The 27,013-nt window shown below is 39.1% G+C and overlaps 1 protein-coding gene across 2 annotated transcripts in view; it reads right to left on the bottom strand.

The window, feature by feature from the left end:
• DSCAM (DS cell adhesion molecule) overlaps window positions 1-27,013 on the bottom strand; it is a 639,047-nt gene that overhangs the window by 198,581 nt on the left and 413,453 nt on the right. For both annotated transcript variants that reach the window (XM_019745768.2, XM_019745769.2), the window contains exons 9-10: window positions 19,427-19,705; window positions 6,519-6,638 (exon numbers count right to left, since the gene is read on the bottom strand). In XM_019745768.2, the coding sequence (XP_019601327.2) occupies window positions 6,519-6,638; window positions 19,427-19,705 (399 nt within the window). The remainder of the gene's footprint in view (window positions 1-6,518; window positions 6,639-19,426; window positions 19,706-27,013) is intronic.

Here is a 27,013-nt window from a genome sequence, read left to right as displayed (position 1 = left end):
TTACTAGATATTGAAATATATTAGGAAAGGATAAACCTCTAATTTTCATGGTCCTGATGTCAGAACAGACAGATCAGTGTAACAGAGAAAGGGATAAAAAACAGAGTTCAGTAGGCACATTATTTCCATAGACTCTAAAGCAAATCAAGTTAGTGGGAAAAGGATGGGCTATTCAATAAATGGTTTTAGGACAATTGGCTACCCATGTGAGCTGATGATAATGACAGTAATGATGATGACAGCAGCTAATGCGTATTGACTAATTGCTGCGTGTCAGGCACCATAATAAATGCTTTCTGTGGAGCGTCGTACTAATCATCATATTACTCCCCGTATTTTATCTGTTTCACATGTGGGAAAGCTGTGGTTTACGCAGGTTAAGTCGTTCTCCTGCAGTAACACAGCTAGATCGTGTCGTGTGCATATCAACTCAGCTCACTCTCTTAACTGATAATTTCTCCTACTTCTCCTAGATTCCTACTTTACTTACTTTTCTAAAATAAAGTCCAACTTTAATAATAAAGCTTAATATATAAACGATAAGAGTCAAGGTTTAAAGATGGCAGCATAAAACCAGCATTTCTTCTTTTCCTGGAAACCATACAAAAGCAAATGGAGAAAAAGAACTAGAAAATACAAATTCTATTTTACATGAAATTGGGCAACATAATAGCTAAAATCTCAATCACAAAATACGTAAATGGGCAACTGACACTGTACATTGAGCAGATGTAGGAAGATAAGGGGAGATGGACCATCGCTGTGACTCCGAGCAAGCATCCGCTAAGTGTGCATTGTCAAAGCGTGTGTGTGCATGGGTGGGGGCACCTGAGGGACAAACCAACGTCAGTGACTACAGAGTGCACAGGCTGGGTGGGGCAGGAGCTTCCCTGGACCTGGTGTGGGTCTTAGAATCCGAGAAGTAGGGTAACTAAGGAACCAGATGTTTGCACCAAGCAATCTCTTTCTCAGGATATGAATTTTCTTGAAATGTGAGCTCTCAAAAGGAAGCCGGGATCTAGCAGCAAAAAAAAAAAAAAAATGGAAGAAAGAAATAGAAATCAAACAATGAAATGGCACCAGAAAAATGTTGCCATGATTGAGATAAAAGCTATGAATAAAATAGTCACTTGACTGTGAAGCAAGAGCTCAAGAAAGAGTGACATGTGAGCCGGCCAGACTGGAGGAAAAAGGGGAAAATACATTGAAGAAAATGAAGGCAAAATCGGAGCGGGCACATAGGAGAACAGACTTTCCTGGGATAAAAAGACACAGAGAATAGGCATGAAAAATATCAAACCAATTATAGTGGGAGTAAACGAGTTAAAAAAATCAGAGAAAATGACACCTACAGGACACAGGTGAAGGGCGTTCCATGGCACCGTAATTGGAGACCCTGAAGAAGAAGATGAAAAACAAGGAAGAGAACAAATATTTACAGATATCATGCAAGAAAAGTTTTCTTAAACAAAAGATGATTGGAACGCACACATTAAGTGTGCAGACCACATCTGTGGGAAAAAATGACCCGAAATAATACAGTCGAGGCATAGACTGTAGATTTACCGTGAAGACTTCAGAGTCTGCTCTGGTGCATGCAGCAAAGTGATGAAGTCCCTTCTGATGGGATGCCAGGCAGCTTTTGTCCCCTCTGGGGAAACAATGTGAGTCACCAACCTACTACCAGCTAAACTGACTTTATGTGTAAAAGAAAAAGTAACAGACAAGCCATTCTGAACATAGAAGAACTTGGAATATTCCCTATAAAAACTGTGGCTAATGGACCCACGGGGAGCACTCAGTCTATCTAACATAAAACTCAGGTGAAGCTGAGGTTGGGCATATGATGGCAGACCAGAACGTAGAAGGTATAGGCACTAACAATGGAGAAAGCATGTATCCAAAAGAAAAAGAAAGAAATTAGGCTATTTGGAAAGTTTCTCATTCCTCATATTGGGAACTGATGCTGTGTTTTCGGAGACAGAGGCCCAGATTCCTGACATTGATCCCGCCTGAGTCCCAACCCTGGAGTTGCTCTTCTAAAAGGCTTGGGCGCCACTTTTGACGCCTCCCTTTCTCTCATACCCACATCAAGAGCATCAGCCAAATGGACTCAGAATCCAACTGCTTATTGCTCCTGCACTGCTGTCACCTGATGTAGGCCACATCACGACACAGGCCTCCCAACAGGTCTCCTCCAGCTGCAATTCCTGCCTTTCACATAGTCTACTTTCAACACAGTAGGGCCAATAGGACCCTTTTAAAATGCGAGGCAGATCACACAACTTCTCCTGGGCTACTCCAAAAGCATCCTAAGTGCTGGATTCAGTATGGCTGCAGAAGAAAGGAGAGCGTCACTGTCACCACTCACCCCACCTTGGCAAAACCACAGCCATATAAAGATTGACGAGCACTCTGACCTCCTCGGACCTCTAGGATCTCCTTTCCCTTACTCTGCCCCAGCTTCAGTGCCTTTTCTGGTGTTTCTGGCACATTCCTGATGGAAACACACTTCCGCCCCTGGCTGTGGCACTAGCTGGTCCTTGAACCTTCAGGGCTGCCCCTGCAGATGTGCACGTGGCTCATCTCCCAATTCTTTTAAGTCTTTACTTAAATGTGACCTTCTCCGGGGCCTTCCCTGACAACCCTATTTTAAATGCAAACTTCTCCGCACTCCTCTCCCACCCCCAGGCATGCTCTGACCCTTGTGCTTGGATATTCCCATGACCAAAACTTCCCTGGAGGTCAGAAGTGGCCCTGTCTGTGGGCAGTCAGAGAGCAAAGGACACCCAGGCAGTCTACGGGCCAGTGCCCAGGCTACTGCTCACATGAGCACCCCCTGCTGGCCCCTCAGCAGCACGCTAGGAGATCGCTGTGGTCTGCGGGACAGCGGCTGAAATCTGTTCCCTCCACTGTAAACGACACCCCTGTGCTTAGCTGTGGGTTTCTGGGAGCACAGATGAGGCCCACCATGGCAGTAAGCCCTAATTTAAAAAAAAAAAAATCTCTTTAAACAAGAGGCCTCATTTGTTCACGTAAAAGACAAAACTCAGGACACAGAATTGAACGTCTTCGACTTTGTGTATCCAGACCCAAGGTCAAAAATGCAATAACATTATTTTTCAGCAAGATTGTTTCATGGCTGTGATAGCTGCTCTTAAACCACTGAGATTTACTCTGAAATGCTGCAGCCCCAGGATTACACTGTTGCATTTCTCAGAGAAACAACCCAAGTCTGTTCTGTTTGCATCTTTTTGGTCACAGTAAGAGAACGTCGCTGTCGCTTATACTTTTAGTGAATATTTGATTACTCGAAACACATTCCATGAGCAAGGTTATCTTCTTCTTAAAAAACATCTTTACTACTTGCTTAATTAAAATAATAACACACACTAACCCCTATTCTATTTGGAAATATTTAAAAAATCAGCATAGTACCTGTCTTTTTTTTTTTTTTTTTTGATAGTAAAAAACAGGCAATACTATGGGAGGGTGTGTAAATCAATAAAATTCTGGCAGGTGGCCAATGCATATTGAAAGCCATAGAAATTGCTTACTGAGCCTGAAATTCTATGTATAGAAATTTATCCCCGGGGAAAAAAATGGACACCTGCACCAAGATCAATGAGATAGAAGTCATTGTGACATTTTTACAGTGAAAACTGGAGAAAACAAACACACACTATCCAACTCCAGTCCTGGACACACCTAACTGCCAACTGTCTGTCCTTCCCTCTTACTTAGTGAAACATCACCCGCTATAGTCATGAGAACAGCGTGCTTAGCTACAGCACAGCTTGCAGACCCCTGTGGCTCAGGGTGACCTAGGCAGTGAGACCGTAGCAGAATTGGTTAATGACACATTCTGGAAAGTTCCTTAGAGGGAGCTGAGTCAGGTGGGAGTGCCAGCCCCCTCCCTTCCCTCTTCCTCTTTCATGGAAATGTGGAAGTGGCTGCTGGAACCCAGTGGCTATTTCTTTTTTGATGGCGGGAGATGCTTGCCAAGAGTGACAGAACAGAAAAATATAAGTAGTTTGGGTCCCTGATAACTTAGGGTAAAATTAAACCAGTCCTGAACTATCTACCTCCAGACTCCTCTTATTTAAGTCACTGAACTCAATGCTAACAAAGGCAAGACATAGATGTACTTATTTGATGTATAATATAAACTCTACACAGACATTAAAAAAATCATACTGAATATGATTTTGTTGACATTTGTTGACATGGAAAGACACTCAGCATTCTGTTAACTGAAGAAAGAAGACAATAAGTCAGGAAAAATCATATGATCAAATACTTTTAAAAAACACAAAATTATATGTATATCTATATCTATCTATCTATCTATCTATCTATCTATCTATCTATCTATCTATCTATCTATCTATCTATCTATCTATCTATCTATCTATCTATCTGTTCGCCTGGGGACAGGTCTGAAAGGCTAAACAAAAATGTTTACAGTAGGTATCTTTGGTTATCTTTGAATGATGTTACTTGGGAGGAATTTAACTTTTCAAACATTTGTTGTAATGCCTAATTTTTTACTCAATGATTTTATATTGCATACGAATCCTAAAGATAAAAAGGCTACTATAATTTAATGTGCACATCAGTGATGGGAAGGAATAAAATATCTGTAATACCCATGAAACATGAAGCATTTAATCTATGAAAAACACTCTTGAAAATAAATAACACATGGAAATAAATGTGCGAGTAACATGAATAAAAAATTCCCCAAAGGGGAAACAGTGGTGGTCAGTAAACATAAGATAAAACATTTTTAACATCATTAGTGGTCTAAATATGCAAATTAAAACAGGAAACCATTTCACTCATCACATTGTAAAGACTGAGAATAAAAAGATCCTATCTAATTGGCGAGGATGCAGGGACACACACAGCCTCACACAGCTGGTGGGTGTGTAAATTGCCCTCATATTTTCCAAAGGGCCTTGGGCCAGTCTGGGCCAAAAGCCTTAAATGTGGTCCTGCTATTTCACTTCTAGGGATTGAGCTTGAGAAAGCAATTACACATACGCACATTGCATTAATATACAAGGATGTTCATTGCTGCGGTGTTTATCGTAATGAAAACCTGGGCACAACTGAAGGGAGAGGCACGGAACATCTGCACGATGCCAAACATTAGAAATCATTTTGAAGAAGAGAAGTGTCACGGAAAATGTTCATAATATCCTATGTGCACATCTGTATAAACTAAATTCAATGTATGATGCTTATTTGTTTCCATTTAATGCACCATGAGGCTGCAAATACAGACTGAAATAAGAAGTGACATGGGAAGATACTCTGAATAACAGGCTTTTATTTTTAAATAAAGTGCTTTTCACATGGATAATGCATGTGGCCTGCTGCAGGGGAGTAGCCTCAGAGATTTATAAAAAATTAATTGATTCTCCCTGCAATCAAATAGTGTCTACTGCCTCCTTCCCTCCCTCTGCCGTTCTTCCTGAAAAGAAATAGAGTAGAGGGTATTGAGGCAGTGTGCTCTGTAGTTTTCTTCTATTGTTATTTTCATAATAAGAAAATTCAACATGCTATTTTAAAAAGCAACATCTGGAATACAAACCATGATAAAAATAAACAAATAAATAAACACACTCATAACAATTAAACATATATAGCAGGTCTTAGATTGTTAGCAAAAAGATTAAATTTATTTATTTGTATGTTTGTTTGTTTATCCCACCAGTGCATATGTGGCCCTCAACCGTTTGATAAACAAATGACGGAATTAAGATGAATAAATGAGAAAAGAAAGAGAACTTTCAATATGTTCGTAAGTACAGGTAAGCTAAAATTCCTGGAGAAGATGATAAGATGGACGTAAATTATTTTTACGATGCCTAGAATGGTTCCCCCATTAGTTTACACGTTATACATTTCTGTTCATGTGATATTTACAATGTTACCTTCAAAGGGAAATGCTACTTTGCCTTTGAAGAGAAAGCACGATCAGAAATGAAAGCAGGGAACATTAGACACTCAAAATAGGACATTGGATGTGTTTGTTTTTGTATGTAATTTGTATATCATGTACAAAGGTAACCAGATAAATAAAACAACCAATGATTTTATTTTTAACCCTCTAAAACCACTTAATTTCATACATCTAAATGCTGGGAAAATAATTTTCCAATGAGGAATTCTGACAATTTCTACTTGTAATTCCCCATGTAGGGTGTGCAGTGGTTTCCGAGTAGATTAGGGTTATACAACATAGGCAGGCAGACTGAATTTTTCCAGGTGCAGAAATAACTTTCATGAATAAACTGCCTCCCCATTCGTGGTCACTCCCAGGGAGTTACACAGAAACTGATGCTTTCATGATCTGAATGGAAATGACTACTGGGGGCACATGAGTAAGGACAGATCTGGGGGAGCTTGTCTACTTCCAAGAAACATCTCTGGAAAGACTACATATTCTTCCCTAATTCTTTCAAATGTAACCTATGTTTGGCAGATAACAAGCACAAGTTACTTCATACCTTTAGAGAATTTCCACACTATGGTGGGGACAGGATATCCCTCGGCAGAGCAATTGAGGATGACAGCCTTGCCATAAATGCCATCCTGGTCCCGTGGCTGAACCACAAACTTGGGAGGAACTGAAAAGACAGAAATGTCATCAGTAATTCAGACAAGATCACAGTTTAGTGAAGGTACGGTTTTAAGAAGTCCAAGAATTTTCATGAACATTAAAACACAAAGACTATTTTACATACATGGGAGTTTAAAAAACAATGTTTGCAATTTGGGACAAATAAGGGAAGCCATCTCAGTGCAGGCAATTTGTTTTATTTATAGCAATGAGCTTCGGCAGACGGAAGTCACTTTGCACCCAGGAAAACTAGACTCTTGAGTGTGGAAAGTGGACTAAACCAAAGGAATGTGACATTCTGGTGTTGATGTGTGTTATGGAAGGCCTTCAGGAATCCACTCCATGGAAAATAGAATCAGAACCACAATTTCAAGAACAGATAAAACGTATCTGCCTATTGAAGAGTAATTATCAAGAGTAAGTATTCCTCATGGGGGTGAAGTTCTCAAAGCATTTGATATGTATTCTTCCCGAAACAGGAGATGAAGGAAGATTTAAAGCAGTCCCTAAAGGCAATGAAGAACACAACACGCTATTGAACTTTCCCCCAAATCTGATGAAGGCTCGTAGACCATTATCTCCGATGTCAGCATCCTTTGGGGCCAAAAGGGGACCATAGGGGCTGGCTGGAATGAGGTACCATGATGGCTTTACAGTGTATCTATAAAATAAGCAAATCAAGCAACTACTTATTTGGTGAGTTTTGTGAAATGCTGAAAAAAATCCATCCCTGTGTGAAACATACACATACACTCTGTTTAAAATACACTTGCAAAAACAAACGCTTTAAGTTATTGTGATTGTAAGAGTATTTGAGTTTTCAAAAGAAAATGCAGATTTTTCTAGGTATGGTAGCATCTGAAGGTGTTAGAATCTCGGAATATTTTCCAGCAGATCAATGGTTAATATGGGATGGGCTTTCAATGAGGCAGTAACAGGATTGTTCGAGAGGAAATGGATTATGTTCCATATATATTAGATAATTTATAATTTAGCAGCAAATGTGGGTGCCCTCTCTCCCCTTTCCATAATTTCTGAGAAAGCTAACCTTGTCTGCCTTGCAATTTCCAGAATTCTCCATTTTTAGACACAAACGTGGGCCTACGTGTTAGACATCGGCATGTCAGCCACCATGTGTGATGGACAGGGAGGAAGATCAGAGTTGAGGTTAGGAAGGGCCTGAGATGCATGTTGAAACGATAGGAGCCACAGTGAAGAGCACGTTGACCATAAAACAATCAAGGAGGAGGGAACAATATCAAAACATAAGAAGCTGCTGGAGATGGGCTCCACTGCTGTGTTTCTAGAAGAGACAACAGGGTGAAGGTTAGAGCAGAGTTGGAGATCCAACCCAGAGAGCTGAGGGCTAAGCACCTGGGTTGGACTTCCAACTCTCCTCCTTCTAGGTGGATGGCATTGTGCAAGTTATCAAATGTCTTTGAACTTTAATTTCCGTATCTGTAAGCGGAGGATAATTACAGCACTCATCTGATAGAATTGGTGTGGGGATCGAATGAACTAAACTTACACATGTTCTCAGAACAGTGCCTGGAAGATACGAGGTATAATCAAATTATATGGGGAATGTTTAAACTTAAAAACAAATTATTACAGTAAGAGACACGTTGCAATTAATCCCCCTCAGAATGCTCCCCCTCACTTCAAACACACTTATCCCACTGTTCTTGCCACTTCCTGAAGCAGTTCTGGAAGTCTTTCATGAGTGTCTTTAGTTGCGCTGTTGTGGCTGCCTCGATGTCCTGAATCAATTCAAAATGTTTACCTTTCATGGTCATTGTGACTTTGGGGAAGAGCCAGAAGTCACATGTGCCAGATCTGGTGAATAAGGTGGATGAGGACACACCGTAATGCTTTTATTTGACAGAAATTGCCATATACCAGAAGTGATGTGTGTCCTGGAGCCTTTCCATTGTCATCACAAAATATGGCGAATGCTGCTGCTGAGTGCCACCCAATGGAAAGGCAAGGATCTTCCATACAGAAACTGGTGCATCAAACCTTAGTAACAGTGTGTGACAAGTTTCACCTTCTTTGGTGCAGTCAGTCATGTGCGAGCTACAGTTGAGACAAAGTGCGTTTCAAAGTGTGCCGTAAATCATCCTCCATCATGACAACGCTCTGTGTCACACATCCCTTCTGGTATACAGCGATCTCTATCAAATAAAAACATTACGGTGTGTCCTCACCCACCTTATTCACCAGGTCTGGCACCATGTGACTGCTGTCTCTTCCCCAAAGTCAAAATGATCCAGGACATCGAGGCAGCCATGGCAGCCCAACTAAAGACACTCATGAAAGAGGACTTCCAGAACTGCTTCAGAAAGTGGCAAGAATGATGGGATAAGTGTGTTAGAAGTGAGGGGGAGTATTTTGAAGGGGATTGATGGCAATGTGTCTTTTACTGTAATAAATTTTTTTATTTAAACATTCACCATATTGTTTGATCACATCTCATATTAAGTGTTGCAGGAGTGCTGGCCAATTTAGGAAATGCAGGTATGTCCAGCTTTAACATAACAAACACAGTTCCCAACTTCAAATTAAATAAGTTATACAGCCAACAGATCTCTCCAACGTTGCTTAACTAGTAAGCAAATTTACTTCATTTAGATGATATTGTAAGACAAGTATATTCAATAAAATGTAAATAAATGTTAAAAAGGTGATCAGGGATGACGACCTCACGCTGAGAAAATTACTCCTAGGGAAAAAATGGTAGAGATTTTATAGAGCAAATTTTTCTAGTAAAAAATAATCATCCTCAAGGATAAATTACAAAGTTTATGTCATCATGCCAGATTCATTCTGCCCAGGTGGAAGGCAGGTATGCAGTCATTTACATTCTATGGTCTGTTTGGTTCCCATTCAGCTAAGAGCAAGGAACTCCTTGTCAAATGGGCAGATAACTAATCTCTTGCATTGCCTCTGGAAGAATGTCTAATTATAATGGATCCATAGCCACTCCCCTCCATTTGGTTCTAATCCAAAGGACTGTCACTTAAAGACTGATCAAAGAGGCTTACATGGACAATAACCATTGACATATTGTAAGTATAAGGTAATTACAGTTGGAAATGGTCCATATAATTGAGAATTATCTTTTGTATTCCCTTCTTTCATCACGTTGTATCAGGTACTGATGATTCTTGGAAAATGTATCACATATCTTCCAATTCTGTTCATCTCCCCTGTCACGCCCTAGTCATGCCGGACAGACAGGGTGTGTGGAGGGGCACCACGTGAAGCCACAGCGCTTATGCACCTTCACTGAGGCAGACCAGGACCGCGGGAGACAATCCTACACCACTGAAGGACAGGAGACAGGATAGACATCCTGCCGCTCCATCCTCCAATCACATAGGACAATTCTAAGGTGTGTTCTATGCTTGTGTTTCTCAACCATTAGAGGGCATCAGAATTGCCCAAAATGCTGATTAAAACACAAATTGCTGAACGTCTTCACAAGAAATTCTGACTCAGTAAATTGGAGGTGGGATCTAAGATTCTGCCATTCTAACAAGCTCCCAGTGACGCTGAGGCTGCTGGTTCAGGGACAAGACTTCTAGAACCACTGTTCTGTGTGACGCATCAGAGGGTTCCCACACAGGACAAGTGAGCCCCAGTGGCCCACACAGCAACTGGCTTTTTCAAACAATCTTTATTTATTTTTCCTCCCTTTCTGATCTCATTTTCCCCTACTCTCTCACTCTGGGATCCAGGGTACATCTCGAATAAGCGATTGGCCAGTTCTGTACCTCACACTCTGCTTTCAGAAGAACTCAGCCTGAGACAAGGCCAATATTGGCTCTTATCTGGGCTTCGGAAACAGCCTCCTAAGTGGTCTACTTGCCACCTGCTGCCCCACTCGAATCCATTCTGCACACAGTGGTCAGAAGGATCCTTCTAAGACCACAATGATGACTGTGATTTCCCTGCTTAAAATCATCAGTACATCCTCACCGTTCATTGATACAATCCAGACTCTGACAATACTTTGAAGGTTCTTTATGACTTGGGTCCTTGGTCAACAGCTTCTTCTCTGGATATTTTCCTCCCCCAGGCTTTGCTGCAGCCGTTCTGAGGTCCTCTGTATTCTTCTAGTACCCATGATCACTCTTGCTGCTCCGTCTTCACACATGCTTCTGCAGTTCTTTGTTTAATGCATTATCATTTATTACTACTATTATTACTATTATCATCATTATAATCTCAGATCAAAGCCCACTTAGGCTGGGACACCTTGTATGATGCTATGGGTGAGATTAAGTGCTTTCACAGAACCCTGCATAGCCTTTATCACGCTTGTTTCCTGTTGCTGGTTTAATTGTTTGTCTCCCAGATCAGGCTGTACAACCTGTGAGAAGAAGAACCACTCCTCTCTCACAGATCATTATGTCCCCAGCACGGAGCACAGTGTTGGGACATAGACAGCTCTCTGCAAATACTTGTTGAAAGGATAAATGAATAAATTGATATTATTATTTTAGTTTACAGGATAGGGAAATAGACATTGTCCAAAGTATCATGGCTCAGTTAATGACTTGGATCAGAGTGGCCTCAGCACTTCAGGTCCTTGAGGAGGAAGGCTGCGAGGCACCACCTGAGGGAAGACAGCAAAGCAGTATAGGAGCATTCTGTCCACGGAGATACAGATCTGTAGCCAGAAGGAGGCAGAGCCTTCAGGACTGCCACAATTTGGACCAAAATTTATGAGAGGACCCAAAGACTGAATACTCTGTGTTGTCTGGGTGTATAATTCCACAAAGTTGCTGGTTTCCTCTTTTTAAAATTATATTCCATTTTCCTTTTATTTGTGCAACACTTTAGTTGGTATGGTACAGTGAGCACACTTGCCGATGTATCAGTTTTCTAACAGAGAGACTTTTCCAGTGGAGGTGGGGTATGTTTGCAAAAGAACAGGTATTTTTCAACCTTAGGTGCAGTCTGGAGCTTTGTATTTGGAATTCATGACCTCAAAGTAGCTATATTTTTCAAAGAATGGATGTAGGATTCCCTAGCTACTGTCAATAGGGACAAAGATTCAGTATTTATTTTTCTTTTCTTTTTTTTTTTTTAAGATAAACAACTGAAAGCTATTTGGTGCTGGCAGCTGGGGGGTCATGTAAATAAATAGTATTGCCATTGTCTACTGGATGGCATTCAGTCAAGATGATAGTTGGTGAAAGTCTAGGTAAGATTTAATAGATGATACTGGAAACTAAAATCCCATGACTTCCATCATACCAAGAATAGACGACCCACCCCTGCCTTAAACTCTCCTCTCTTCTGAACAGTGAGCACATGGGTCTCTTGCCATCCTTTGAACACATAAAACTCACTCTGACATAGGGTCTTGGTTGGTCTCTCTGCATGGGACTCACTTCTTACAGGAGGCTCTGTGACTCACCCCCTCATTTTAGTCAAGTCTCTGCCCAACAATCTCTGAATGGCTCACCCTGTCCATCCTACCTCAAATATCATTCTCATGCCTGTTACTCTCAGTCCACTGACCAAGCTTTATTTCTCACAGTACATGTAGATACCTGACATTATTTTTATCTCAGATCAAAGCCTGCTTAGTCTGGGACACCTTGTATGATGCTGTGGGTAAGATTAAGTGCTTCCACTTAATGTCAGATACCTGACATTATTTATTTTATTCTGTTGTTATTGTCTCTCTCTTCTACTGGAATGTGAGTTTTGTGAGGCAGGGACTTGAGCTCTCTGTTTTGATCACCACAGTCCCCTGGACACTCAGGATATCTGTTATAAAATTGATGCTTAATATATATTTGTTGGAAAACTGAATGGATGAAGTAAAATGGTAATATGAATATGGTTATATCAAAGATTAGATCAATAAATATAGCAACAAGATAGTGCCCTTGTAAAATTTTTACTTTCCTTGCCAAATAAATGTCAACCAGAGACCTTTTAGATAGTGTATTTGTTTCTCAATGTGGCAGCTCATCATTAAAACCCAGAAACAACAGATAAATCTTAGGATATAAAGAAGTATGAGAAAATTACACATAAAGAAATCATTGTGTTGGCAGCTGGCCTCTCAGTGGTGCAGAGCCAATAATAGGAATCAAAGGGCAGGTGGTTCTGTCATTAAGTCTAGTACTTTCCCTCCAAATGGCTTCATTAGTGCCAAGGTCACCCAACTGGGATGACATTAGGGACATCATTGGTCCACTGCCAGTGTAAGCCATGGAGCACACACAGGAGCTAAGAGTCATTTTCTTTTTCTTTTATTTCCTTTATAACAGTTAATTTATTTTAAATTAAGTCTGTATAAATCAATAACCCAGGCTTTCAAAAGTGTGCTAAGCTTTATAATGACCCAAGGTCATATTTGGGCCCCCTAGTTCCATTTGTATCATACCCATTTATTCTACACCTCAGCTCAAATGTCTTAGTTATAGACTGCATCTCTCACATGAAATTTATCCCCAAATGCTATAATTTCCTCAAAAATATGTTGTTCTTTTACCCTTTTTGGCTGTATTACCAAGGGCATTGCTCCAATTTCCTGATACTTAGATGACCCCGGGGCCTTTTTATGTGATGTGCCCTCAATCATGTTTCAAGGTTGCAGCTGACAGGTGTCCACACCATGATGAGGGGTGAGAGGGAGATGAGAGGAAAGGAGGGAAGCAGGGAAAAGGTCTGGGGAGTCAGGCTTACAGGCCAGTGGGCCTTCCCTTGGCAAGTTTGTCAGTAGAGCCACAGCCCATCAACTGCGACTAGACTGGTCTTCCTCCCTCAAGGCAATTGGCTCAAAGACATTTGTAGCTCCCCATCACTTCCTATATCAAGCACGTACTGGTTCAAAGCAATAAGCAGACAGGCAAACTGTGACTATGGCACAGACTCTATGTCTTAACTGGTGCTGTTTATCCCTCACAAACCTTAGAAAATGGGGCTGAACACCTCTGTCCTCCCTATGTTCATTCATCAAATTGGAGCTCTCTGCTACCAGCCAGATGCTAAGGTCATAATTACTTATGCTTTTATATTTAAAGTGTGGCAACATGTACTTGAATCATACTTTTTCATTAAGATCAATAATCTTTGCTTTTTAATTGGTATATTTAATCCATTTATACTTAATGCAAGTATTGCTGTAATTGTGTTTAAATTTTCCATGTACTTCTTTTCCACTTCTTTCATCTCTTTTTTGTTATGCTTTGTCTTTTTTCCTAACTTTTTTATGTTTAACTGAATATATTGTAATGTTCTCTTTTATCTGTTCTATTGAATTAATAGCTATACCTGTTTGTTTCATTTTTGGTAATTGCTCAACAGTTTACAATGTACATATTTAACTAGCACCATCTACGTTCAGATAATATTATACCATTTTGTGAGTAATGTAGGAAGAATTTCACAACAAAACTCCATTTTCCTTCTCCCTGTCCTTTGTGATGGTATCATTGAATATTTTATTTTTTTATGAATCACACAATAAAGTATTATTGTGTAAAGTCCATTATCTTCTGGGCTAAATTTTTTCTAGAGAGTAGTCTAAGGTTTTCTTAATTGGTTCTACAGTCTTTAATGAGTCTGATTTCTCTGTTAGATTTAATATTTTATCATTAGTTTTTGAACAATTTTATTATGATGTGCCATGGCATGATTTTTCTTTGTGCTTATTTTTCTTGGGTTTCACTGATTGTTTTTACTGTAGATTTATACTTTTCATCACATTTGGAAAATTTCCAGTCAATTATTCTCCCTGCCTTTCCTACTGAGACTCTTACAATGTATATGTTGGACTGGTTGACATTGCCCAAGTTCATAGAGGCACTGTTTGCCATTTTTTTTAGTCTTTATTCTTTCTGTGAAAAGATTTGGATACCTTCTCTTGCCCTCTTTCAAGTTCAATATTCCTTTGTTCTGTAGTGTCCAATACTCTATTAAATAGATCCAGTGAATTTCTCATTTTAGATATTGTGTTCAGATCTAGAATTTCCTTTTGGTACTTAAAAAAAAAAAAAAAGCTTCTCTTCTTGCATGCTCTCCTTCGCTCATTGCATACATGTTTTCATTTGAATTCTTGAAAATGTTTATGATGGCTGCTTTAAAATCTTGCCTGCTAATTCCAACATCTGCGTGTCCATTAGTCTGTTTCTTTTCTTTTTTTTTTTCCTTTTATTTTTATGGCTCACATTTTCCTGCTTCTTCATGTATCTAGTAATTGTGTACAAGACACTGTGAATATGCTATGTTATTGAGAGTCTGGATTTTGTTGTTTTGCTTTTAAGAGTGTTGAATATTATTCTTCCAGTCACTTAATTTAATGGTGGAGAAGTTTTATCTTGTCAAGGCATTTTTTAGGTTGGGACTACAGTAGCCCTTATTTCAGAGCTAGGTTAGCCCTACTTTTAGCATGTGGTCTCTCTGAGATTTTCACTGAATTCCTCATGTGTCTCTACTCTAGCTAGTCAGAACTCTAACATTTTTCAGCACTAAGTAATCTCTGGAATCTTCATTCATCGCACCTACTCCTAGCAGGTGTTCTCTGCTAAATTTCATAGAGTCTCACCATATGCATGTGAAGTGTAATATTCAGCTAAAAACTCAGCAGAAACCCTCTACAGATTTTTAGAAACCTTGTTTTGAACATCTCTTTACTCTCTGGTGCTCTGCCTGACAAAATCCAGAACCTCAATACCATGTTTCCCCGAAAATAAGACCTAGCCGGACCATCAGCTCTAATGCGTCTTTTTGGAGCAAAAATTAATACACAACCAGTATTATACTATATTATATTATATTATATTATATTATATTATATTATATTATATTATATTATATTATATTATATTACATTACATTATATTACATTATATTAGGCTCGGTCTTATATTACAGTAAAAAAGACCGGGTCTTATATTAATTTTTGCTCCAAAAGACACATTAGAGCTGAATGTCCAGCTAGGTCTTATTTTTGGAGAAACATGTACTTCTAAATTGCTACTCTGCTTTTCCCACCTAGCAAGATCACAATTGTCTGTGTGGGCTCCGCATCCTCTGCCATAGTTTGGAAATTGCTCCAGGCAGATATCTGGGGTGAATTTGGAATTCAGCTCATATGTTTCCTTTCTCTCAAGAATCACAGCCCTGTGCTGCCTGTCCCACTACCTGAAAATGGTTGTTTTATAAATTTGTGTCCAGTTTTATAGCTGTTGATGGTAGGAGAATAAATCCATTACCTAGTCCTCTCTGATGACCCCATTAGATAAATTTTCAAATTTATGTTTCAAGTTACTTGATCCCAAATCTGCCTCCATAGAATTTCCAGCCATTTCTTTTGGTTCTAACGTCTGGAGCCCCCTCATCCAACCATGGTTATTACTATACTAGTTTGAACATATTCCCTGGTGCAAAGAATCCAACCCAATTCACTAATTCAAGGACTTTGTTACTATAACCATCTCCTCTTTATCTTGTCACATATTTTTTTCCTCTCTATTGACTCATTCCCATCAGCATATAAGTTTTCCTTGCCCATGTCCATCTCTAACTTCTCTGTTTTTCTGCCTAATTGTCTTTTGTTGAGTTCCCACACATTCGTTCACTTCCTTTTCTGTTAAGCCCCACTAGTCAGGCATTCATGGCAGCTATGCTGCTCTTCAAGGTCACAAACAATATCCATCTTCCTAAATCCAATGACCAATTCTTGGTTTTCCCTCTTTCTACTTTCAGCAGGATTTGATATACTTTATTACCTATCTTTCTGGATCTATTTCCTGTTTTGCTTTTAAGGCCCCACAGTCCCCAGGTTTCTTTCCATTTCCGTGGCTGCTCCATCTCCCTGTCTCCTGTGCTGACTCTTCCTCTTCTTCTAGAACCTTAAATGTTGGAATGCCTTGAGTCTAGACCCTCTTGTGCCTCCCACGTCATTGTTTCCCTTGTCACAACTGCTAATCCCTGCATCTCCTCCACTTCAGTTCAAGAATATTCCATTTACCTGATTAGGTAAAATATGTGTTTCCATTATAAATTCCTCTCCCATTTGCAACATTCACTTAGTAAACGTGTTTTGTTTGCTTGGCCTCCAAAACATATGGCATATTCAGCTGCTTCTCATTACCTTGACCATTACCACCTACATGCAAGGAATTTTTGTCTTGCCTGAACTTCAGAAATAGCCTCTTACCTATTATTCTTGCTTTCTGTCCATTCATCATACAGCTGCTAGTGTGATAATTAAAAAGATAAATCAGGGCATGTCACTGACCTGGTTAAAGTCACCAGTGACCTTTCTGTGCATTAAAAAAAAAAAATTAAAAAAATCCAGACTTCTAAAATAGCTGTATATTCAAATTAACCATGGTGCTAGGGCTCAAACTTGGCTGCATATTAGAATCAACTTGGGGATTTTACACATCACTGAAGCCTGTGTTTCACCTCCAAAGGTGATTATTTAACTAGTATGGGCTGCAATCCGAATATAAGAATTGGGATACATGAATTTTTAAAGCTCCTCATATAATTCTAACGTGTGACAAAACTTAAGGCAAATACACAATGTGATACATATTAATAGATGACTTATTACAGAACTGTGCAACTGAAACCTATGTAAGTTCACTAACTACTGTCACCCCAATAAACTTTAATTAAAAAAAAAAGAAAGAACCACTTATGGGTGAGTTTGGTTTTTTTTTAAGACAAAAAATACCCTAGAGATCTGAGAGATGGGTCTACTCCCAAAGATTCTGATTTAATTGGGGTTAGCAGGGACCAGAAGTAGCCATCAGTGTCTCCTTAGATCTCCCAGGAGATTCTATGGTGAAGTCCAGAATGACCACTGTCCCACATCATCTTGTCCCCGACTACTTCTCCAGTCACTGACCTGCTCATGAAGCACATTTCCTTTCTCAGGGTTTTATCACCTAACTGGTGATTTAATATTAAGGTCACAGAAGCTTATTTAGCACATTTGAAGAAGAACCACATGGAGCCATTAAACAAATTATGATCAACTATATTTTTCTGAATGGCTCGGTTCCATTTCAGTTCATATGATCTTTGCCTTGGTCAAAAGTCTGGTTAATTTTTCTGCAAGGGAAAGTGATACAAAGAACACTTGTGGACATTTTTATCTAGCAGCTCTGTTCTCTGACCTGGATGTTACAGAGCAGATATAGAGGGGACAGGCTGATGTACTGCTTGCCCTTCAAAAATGACATAGTAAGAGTCAATTCTTCTTATGAGAAAACACTCAGGAAGCAGATACCATGTTGGTTCCCATATACACTTATCTTTAAAAAATGGGGGGAAAAAATTCATGTATCCCTTTCTTATACTCAAAAGTACAAGGTAGAATGAGAAAAAAATTCATTTGTATCTTTAGGTTGCATCTAACCGAACATATATTTTCATACTCATTTACTCAGGGAAAACTTTTTTTACAAATACGAAGTTGATTTCTTTATACGAATCTGTATGCTTCACTTTCTCTTGTTGGCAAATAGATAGAAAGTGCATTGCTTTTCAGCCAGAAAGGAAGAATAGTTGTCATGGGGGCAAGATTTGAGGACTGAGGAAAGACTCTGGAATCTACTGCTCAGGAAAGAATCGGCTCAGAGCTAGCGACTATCCTGAAGATGACAGAAATATCCCCCCCTGATAACTACGCTGAGAGCCCAGTGTTTGGGGATTTTAAAATTAAAATAATCACATTAATATACATCTTTAACTTCATAGAGTTAGTCTGGCAATGTGGGTGAACGCTGTACTGGTGGATGAACACATGTAGCTCTGCGAAAACCATAAAATCGCAGAATACCCACACTCAACAGACTTCCCAGAACACTAACTGCTCTCTTTGAAGATGAGGAGTATCAACCTCAATGAGAATTTGGTCACTTGACTAGAGATTTGAAATAAGGCTGCTGCTTACATTTTAGATGTACTGAGACTCCTGCCAATGTTTTCTACAAGTTAGATTACCCTATTTTTAATTGTTTTCATAAATATTACCATGATTTGCTCAATTTAATAAATGTCGCAGTAGTCTCCCAAAATAATGAAAGATTTAATGCTAAACAGAAGAGAGGCACAAGAAAATCACATTTCTAAACCTAAAACAAATATATATAAATATATTATATATAAATATAATATATATAAATTATATATAAATATATAAAAATATAAATATATAAATATATAAATATTATATATAAATTATATATAAATTATATATAAATATAATTATATATAAATTGTATATAAATTATATATATATGATTATATATAAATATAAATAAAATAAATGTATATGTATGTATATATATATACATATATATATATAAAGCCATTCTTTTTTTACTTTTTAGAAAAACCGTAATATATGGCTTTGGCAAATGTTTTTAAAAGCCATCAATCTAAGTGCCAACATTATTAAAAAGTGCTACATAAAATAAATACAACACGGCAGGGGCCTCGTGGACTTTGGTCGTCAAAATCAATGGGTTAATCTAGGAAAGCCCTATTTGATGAATGAAATCCTATGGCTCCCATGTCTTTTCTGGTACATTTCTTTGGTGCTAATTTTTTGAAACTTTGTATTCTAGGTGAAGGAAACCTGGTTTGGAGTTTAGGGGAGTTCACAGCTGGTTTCTATAGTTGTGTTTTTTGTTTGTTTTTTAATGGGATGACAGCAAATGCTATGAATTCTAGTTATTTCCATAACATTTCAAGCAAACACCCTAATCAGGCTGTGTAGCTCTGATGTGTCCTGCATCTCTCACTCACCTCTCACGATCAGCTGGCTTTGGTGCTCCACGGCGGCTGCCTCGTTCCGGGCTATGCAGGTGTAGTTCCCATTGTGCATCAGAGAAAGGTTGGAAATCCTTAAGGAGCTGGTGAAGTCAATGTTGTCAATGGTCACCCCAAGGCTCGCTGGGATTGGTCGGCCATCCTTCTGCCAGGTGATCGTGATGGGTAAGTCCCCTGAGACCACAACACACGGGATGAAAACCCGCTGTCCAATGGAGAACCTTGGAAACTCAAAAGGTTGGATGAAAGGTGGGACTGAAAGAAGAGAAAAAACACGTATTAGAGGAAAGATGATAATGAGCCGTATACATAGTCCACATTCTTTTTTCCTTTAACCTTTTGCATGACATTGAAAGAGTCATACAGTCACTGCTCTAGTGTGTAAACGGATGAACCAATAGAAGATTTGCAGCTGTGCTGTCCTATGATTTGATTTTTCTCATCATTCTAAATGAAAAGCATGGCTTGATGTGCACTGCAGCAAATATGCTTAATGCAATTTATTTCTATAAACTTTTTAAAAAAATCAATCATTTTGGAATGAAAACATTTCAGACTCTGTGCTCTTTGGTATAAATTCTGTAAAAGAAGGATTTGGGTTTGCTTTTCCCTTAGAAGCTTTATAAAATGAGGAGATTTTCTTCCTGCTTTGCTATTATCATCATCGTGATTGCTGGCCCTCCATCCATTTATTTCCTGCCTTCCTGATACGCATACCTAAACCTGTTAGGAAGCAGAGATTCCAATTTTTTTGTTAAACTTTTTTTTTTTATATCTAATGTACAACTAATAGCAAATGTTAATTAAAAATAGGTATTTTATGTTAGGATGATCACATCTTTACTCTGAACCCCTCAATTTTATATATTCCACGTGCATGACCTCAAACTATGAAATGACTCACGGCCAGTTTCTGAGTTGTTGGGATGAGCTGCAAATGAGGATGAGGTTATAGCCTTCAGCCTGGCCAGCTGTGGACACAGCCAAGCTCAGTCTGGAAGGTTCTTTCCTGATTAAATTTCCCCAAGAAAGTACTATTGCTCTTTCTCGCCTCAGGACCACTCTTCCTCAGTAACTGCCTAGCTGGCCTCATAGGCTTTCAGCATCAGAAAATAGTTTAAATGGAGCCAGAGAGCCAAGTGTGACTCCTTCCTCGGTTACCATTACTTATGTGATTATGGGCAGATTTTCAATACGTTCCCTATCAGCCTTATAGGGTCTCCTCACTTCATAGATGGGGAAATTGAAACTCAAAAATGTTCATGGAACTAGTTCACTGTAGAATGAGGGCTCAGATCTTGTCTTTTTTTTTTTTGACAGGGACTTGAAAATAACCACGGTTGCAAAATAATTTTATTAAGCATGCAAATAATCCAATATAAACTAGTTATTATACTAGATGATTCTATAGAATGAAGTTATTAAATAGTAAAATGTCTGCAGAATTTATTCATTAAATCAATTGTAGATTCATTGCAATTAACAACTTGGAGGAGACATCAGGGATCCAGCTGTGAAACATATGAATAGAAACCATTCAATCATTCATTCACTCAAAAGTGCTTATTGAGCACCTGGCCTGTGCTTGACAACACTGTGTGTGCTGGGCATACAACGATGAACTTAATACAGCATCTGTGCACAGCAGAGCTTTCATGGGTGGTCACGGGCAGTGGGTATCAAGAGATCACAGCCGTGCTCTTCTATTATTATTATTATTATCATTATTGTCATTATTATTGCTACTATATGCTTGCACAAGCAGTTGGGAATTAGAACTCAGAACAGCAAATACAGTCAGAGCAGGAGGACTAGTAAGTAAGCAGATGGCTCAAGTGAGGTCTTACCAGAGAAACAAACAAACAAAAATAGTATAAGATACTGACAAGTGCATTCAATGTGGAAACTGCTGTGGATTCTCAATGTAAAGCTGGAGCTTTGGGTCTGCAGTGAGTGGGTCTGATGCTAAGAGAAGATGTCAAGATGAGGTTCTGCCTGGCGCTGGCAGGAAGACCAGTGGGAGGCTGCTCTGATCACACTCTGTTGGCATCAGATGGGGCAGCTCCGTCTTAAGCACAAAGGTGCTCGAAATCCGGTCCCACGTGGCCTAAATGTTTACTATACATGTAAGTATTATTAACTTAATAAACTTCCATTTTTAATAAAAAATAACTACATTTCCCCTTCTTTGGCTTCTCACACACAGAAACCTGGTTGTCAGACGTCTACTCAGACGACCTCGCACCCACTGTTGGTTTGATGCTCGTTATCTGAATTGCAGGTCATATTTTGAAGATGAAAACTTTGGAGCCAGGCGACCTGGGTTTAAGTGCAGCTGTGCTACTAACTAATGTCATCGAGTCCCTTTGTGCCTCAGTTTCCTTAATTGTAAAACAAGAAATGTTGCTGTGAAAAGTGAATGTGTTAGCACAGGTGTTCACAAATTTTCACACGGACCGGAATTGGTTCCTTAGCACTGGCTCTATTTCCTAAGTCTTTAAGATGAGCAAAAAAGACCCCAAAAACAAAACAAAAAAACAAACAAACAGTTAAGCTGAAAGATTACCGGCCAAGGGAAAGAACTCCATGTCTCTTATCAGTTATAATAAGGAGGAGAAATATATTAAAACTTACTTTCTATTTCCCAAATCAAGAAAGCTAGATAACACATAGCATATTTTTTACCTATTTAATAAGAAAACAATATGTAGGGTATAGGCTGTCAATAATTATTAAATATAAGCATGTGTCCTTACAGAAGAAGAAAGTTTGGAGAACAGGCACATGCATACTATTTTTCAAGAACAGAGGCAAGAAGTAGCTACAAAGAAATCATAGTTGAAAAAAAGAAAACAAAAGCAAAATCCAAGCTTTCCATAATTTCAAAATATCCGTAATTCGTTGGGTTTTAGAATTCTAAGGAATGTATTTACAGCTATAGAAGTAAATTTCAGAAACTTTAGCCATAAAGCCACATTGCTGAAAATGAAGGGTGCCCCATGCATGTCATTCAAAGAAAAATCCCATGTTTTGCACATATTTTAAACTGTTACCACACTCCTAGTTATCTCATTTCTTGGTCGTAACCAGATACTGCGAATACAGGCCTACTGATGAGGGCTCAGTGAGAAGTCACAGTCGGCAAACTAAGGGGAATGAGAAACTAGGCACAAACTGACGTGTAGACATAGGAACGCAACACACACAGCGGTCGGGGACTATTCTGTGCCGGAACCCTTAATAGTCAGCTGTTTTACAATTCATACAGAATCATAGTACTTAGTTAACACTCTGAATCCTAAGTTATAGTTACCGTATTAAATGGGAAAAAGATATAGCTAAAATGTTTTGAAACATATTTATATAAAAAAACAAAACCAAAAATACCCTATCCAAATAATTAAAATAAAAAATTTTCATGATGAAAGGAGGAATTTAGAGGGAAAAGTCATTTTCTCAGAATAATGTCAAAATCAGGTTTCTTGCTTGTTTTGCTCACATTACATGAGGATGCACTTTTTAAAATGCAAATTAAATCAAAAGACCTACTTGTCCATCACGTCAATTCTCTCCTCACTACATGCCGTCTCCTTTGCTTCAGAATCACAAACCTGCTGTATAACATGCTAAAAAAATTGAAAGCGCCCCAAATCTTTTATTTTCATTCATAAGATATAAAATTGGAGGCAAACAGTAAAGCAAGTGATTCAAAGAACTCCTGTAGTGATTTTGGTAAAGCCAAATCTCTTGTTGGAGACACAATGCTTACTTCTGGTTCATTCTATCACTTTTTAAGGTAAATTCTCTGAATCTGGTTGACAGTGGAAGCTTGTACAGGAGCAGAAATTCTGAATGGGGCCTGCAACAGGTTTTGACATAAACTTCTTACCCCAAAGCACATAAATATCTGCGAAATGTCACTTATTACCAGGTCTGTTTACTTCATTCCCCATGAAGTTCCTTTCTCCGAGGCAGTTCAGAAGCATTGAATGCTGCCAAATGTAAATTTAGACTCATATTCTTTCTAAACCCTTAACAAGAACGTTAAGTCAGGCAAACATCTTTCTGTGCCTTGTCCCTCAAAAATTAATTGTATATTCTTTGTAGGAGAAAAAAAAACATTTTTTAAATTTTCCCCCAGATCGGAATATGACATATTGAAAGAAATATGGGTTGGGTGTCAGTCAATCTTGGGTAATGAGCAGCATTTTCTTTACCCAGTTTCTTTAACGCCATGATTTTATTTATTTGTGAATAAAATGGTGATAATAAAAGACAATTCATGAGAATGTTGGGGAAGGGCTTTCTGTAACACAGCAGAATAGAGCCAAAGGGGTACATAGCGGTTGCCCAATCAGCATTGTTCTAGCTTTCCTCTTTGTAACTTTGTTTTATGTCCCAAGGCGCATCATTCACTGGGAAAAAATCAAATTTTTACGTGGATATTGAGACATACGGAGGCTCTCCTTTCATTGCCACGTATCATTTATTTCCTTAGCTCCACATCTTGTCATCTTTTTTCTAATGGTAATTTAACCCCATGGCCACCACACAATTCTCAGGCTGACAGCTCTTAATTTCTTTCTGTTCAAAGTGCCTGCCTGCCTCAAGCCCAAGTCTTCTGACTTACAGCAATGGGGACTTTCATCTTCTCAGATCTTTTTCTCATCCAACTCCCTTGCTCCATTCTTTCTCACAAGCTCTTTCTTCTCATTCTTTAAGAAGTTCTCTCTCTTTTTTTTTTTTTACATCTTACCTGCTTCACGGAGCCTCCAAAAATTGCATCTGCTAATCCTGCCCATACGGAAATGCAAATCCCATGGTCGATTTCTGAAAGTTGGTCCTAATGACACAGCCATCTTAGGTGTCCGTATGTCCACTGGACATGCCCAGGACCAGCATAAGCTTAAAGCTCTGTGATGTCCATTGAGATGCAAGCTGTGACTCTAAAACTGTGAGGCTCATGAACATGTGCGATTTGTGCATGAGACACATCACACAGGGGTCTCTCCGCCCATCAGACTGGCTAGTTATCCCATTCTGTTACTTTACAACATACTTTAGACCCCCAAATTGTAGCTCCCAGACCCTATGTGATATAGTTCGCTACGCTGTTGACAGAACACAATTTAAGTCTTCCTCTATGCACTCCAGAGCCTGTGGTTGAAGACTCTCCGATGGGACATATCACAGGATGAGTCACGTGAGTCTAGTGATCTTTGGAATGTCTTTTTCTTTAAGTAGAGTGACATAAGATGCAGAAGATGTATCGAGTTTATCTTTTTTATTTCTCACAACTACTAGTGGAGTAAGTAGTGTCTTATATATCTTAATCGCGTAATAGTTTTTAAAAACATCTTTTAGAGATAATGATGAAATTGTGTCTATACTCGCAAAGTTAGACAATCCTGAAGTTATGAGCAGAAAGGGCGATGCATGCAGGACATAATAAGGATGAGCTGATAGGGCTCCATTTGGTGGTCTGATTATAGCCTACGGGCCCAGCACTTGTAACTAGTGGTCCCAATGAACCATCTCTCCCCCTACTGGTAGGGCAAATTGGGGAGATAAAGTCAAGGCCTGTCCTTGCTTATTCAGCTATGGCCTGAATTGCTACGTGAGCTTGTTGCACTGAGCAGGGTGACTTCCAGGCCAGCAGCAGCCATAGCTGCTCAACGTGAATGAGGCCGCTGGTCCTGTCTGCCAGAGGAGGGAAGGGCATCAGGGTGAGATTCAGGAGGGCATGATGGGGGGTAAGAGGGCGTTGTGGGAGCCTGCAGGTGCTGACTGAAGCCATGGCTACTCGTATCCACACCAATGCGAGCTCCTTTGGAAGCCCTCTCAATCCCTTGCTCTAAGCTCCCCTTGGGGTTCCATATGAACTGATATTAACTGACACCCAAACACTGACATGGGAAGCAGGCCGGAGTGATCCAGAGGGTGGGAAGGGCAAGGAAGGAGTAGGCATTGTCCCTGTGACATGGTGGGGACGACTTGCAGGGTGTCTCTCTAAGGTTCCCTTAGGAAGTTGTGGCTTGGGTATATTTGTCACAGCCCAAATTGTGTAAGAAATCAAAAAATAAAACATGTTTAACCCATATATATGTTTCTCTCGACCTAGACTGGAAAGGCCACATTTAAATTGCATGGCTGAGTTAAGAGAGCGAGTCGCATACATTTAGAGAAATTTCCAAATTTCCAAATAAAACAAATTATTTAAGGCTTGTTCAAACAAGAATTCCTGTTTGGCTTAGTGATCTTTTAAGACAGGCATCATAAGAAAAAAACAAACAAACAAAAAACACAGTACACTGGAGTTTCAGAGATGACTCAGTTTGGGCCAAATTCTAACTCATGAAGAAACATTTTCTCTTAGGAACAGAAAACAATAGCAGGGCCAAGTCATCCATATTTGCTCTCATTTCTGAAACTCCTAGGTTCAAGGAAAGTGCCACGACTTAAAGGACTGTTTATAATTAAAAACAAAAGAAAACCACATGGGAAACCAAATTCATATAGAACAAATTTCATAATCCTCACTGGAGACGAGCACCAACAACCTGCAGTGTCTGCATGTCTGAACCCACATTACCCACACATGGCGGGTAATATCAGAACATTGCCTGCTGCACACACGGCAGGGATTCACCTTTCTCCAGATTACACTGAAGTTCTTCCAATGGGCTGGAAGGACTTTTTTTTTTCTTCTGTTTTTCAAGATTTAATTTCTTTCCAGTTTTATTGGGAAATAACTGATGTCCATCATTGTATAAGTTTAAGGCGTACGGCATGATGGTTTGATTGACATGTATGATGATGTGAAGACCACAATAGGCTTAGTTAGCAGCCATCATCTCATATAGTACAATAAAAAAATAAATACATAAAATGAAAATTTTCTCCTTGTGAGGAGAACTCTTGGGACATACTCTCTTAACAGCTTTCCTGTGTATCAAACAGCAGTGCTACCTGTGGTCACCGTGTTGGGCATTACGTCTCTACTACTCACTTATTTGATAACCAGAAATTGGTGCCTTTTGACCCCCTGCCTCCAATTCCTCCTCCCCCTTTTCCTTGCCTCAGGCAACCACAACTTTGATCTCTTTTTCTATGCATTTGATGTTTTCTAGATATCGCATATAAGTGAGATCATACAGTATTTGTCTTTCTCTGTCGGATGTATCTCACTTATCCTTCCATGTTGTCACAAATGGTAAGATTTCCTCATTTTGTATGGCTGAATAGTACCATATTGTGTGTGCATGGATGGATGTGTGCGCATATATGTTTGTATGTATACTGGGGGTGCCAAAAAATGTATACACATGACTAGTAGTTATCTTTTGTTACCAGTATATATTAAGTATTATAATTTTAATAACAGTCTTTTTCTTTTCTTAAAATGTGTATACATTTTTTTGGGACCCTCTGTATGTGTGTATGTATATAAATATCTATATCACATTTTCTTTATCCATTCATCCATCCATGGACACTTAGGTTGTTTCCGTATCTTGGCTATTATGAATAATGCTGCGATGAAAACAGGACTGCAGATATCTT

The sequence above is a fragment of the Rhinolophus sinicus genome, linkage group LG01 (genome assembly GCF_036562045.2).
Source record: "Rhinolophus sinicus isolate RSC01 linkage group LG01, ASM3656204v1, whole genome shotgun sequence".
Classification (NCBI taxonomy): domain Eukaryota; kingdom Metazoa; phylum Chordata; class Mammalia; order Chiroptera; family Rhinolophidae; genus Rhinolophus; species Rhinolophus sinicus.
The sequence above is the reverse complement of the archived record's forward strand: the minus strand, read 5'-3'. Positions and strand labels throughout refer to the sequence as shown.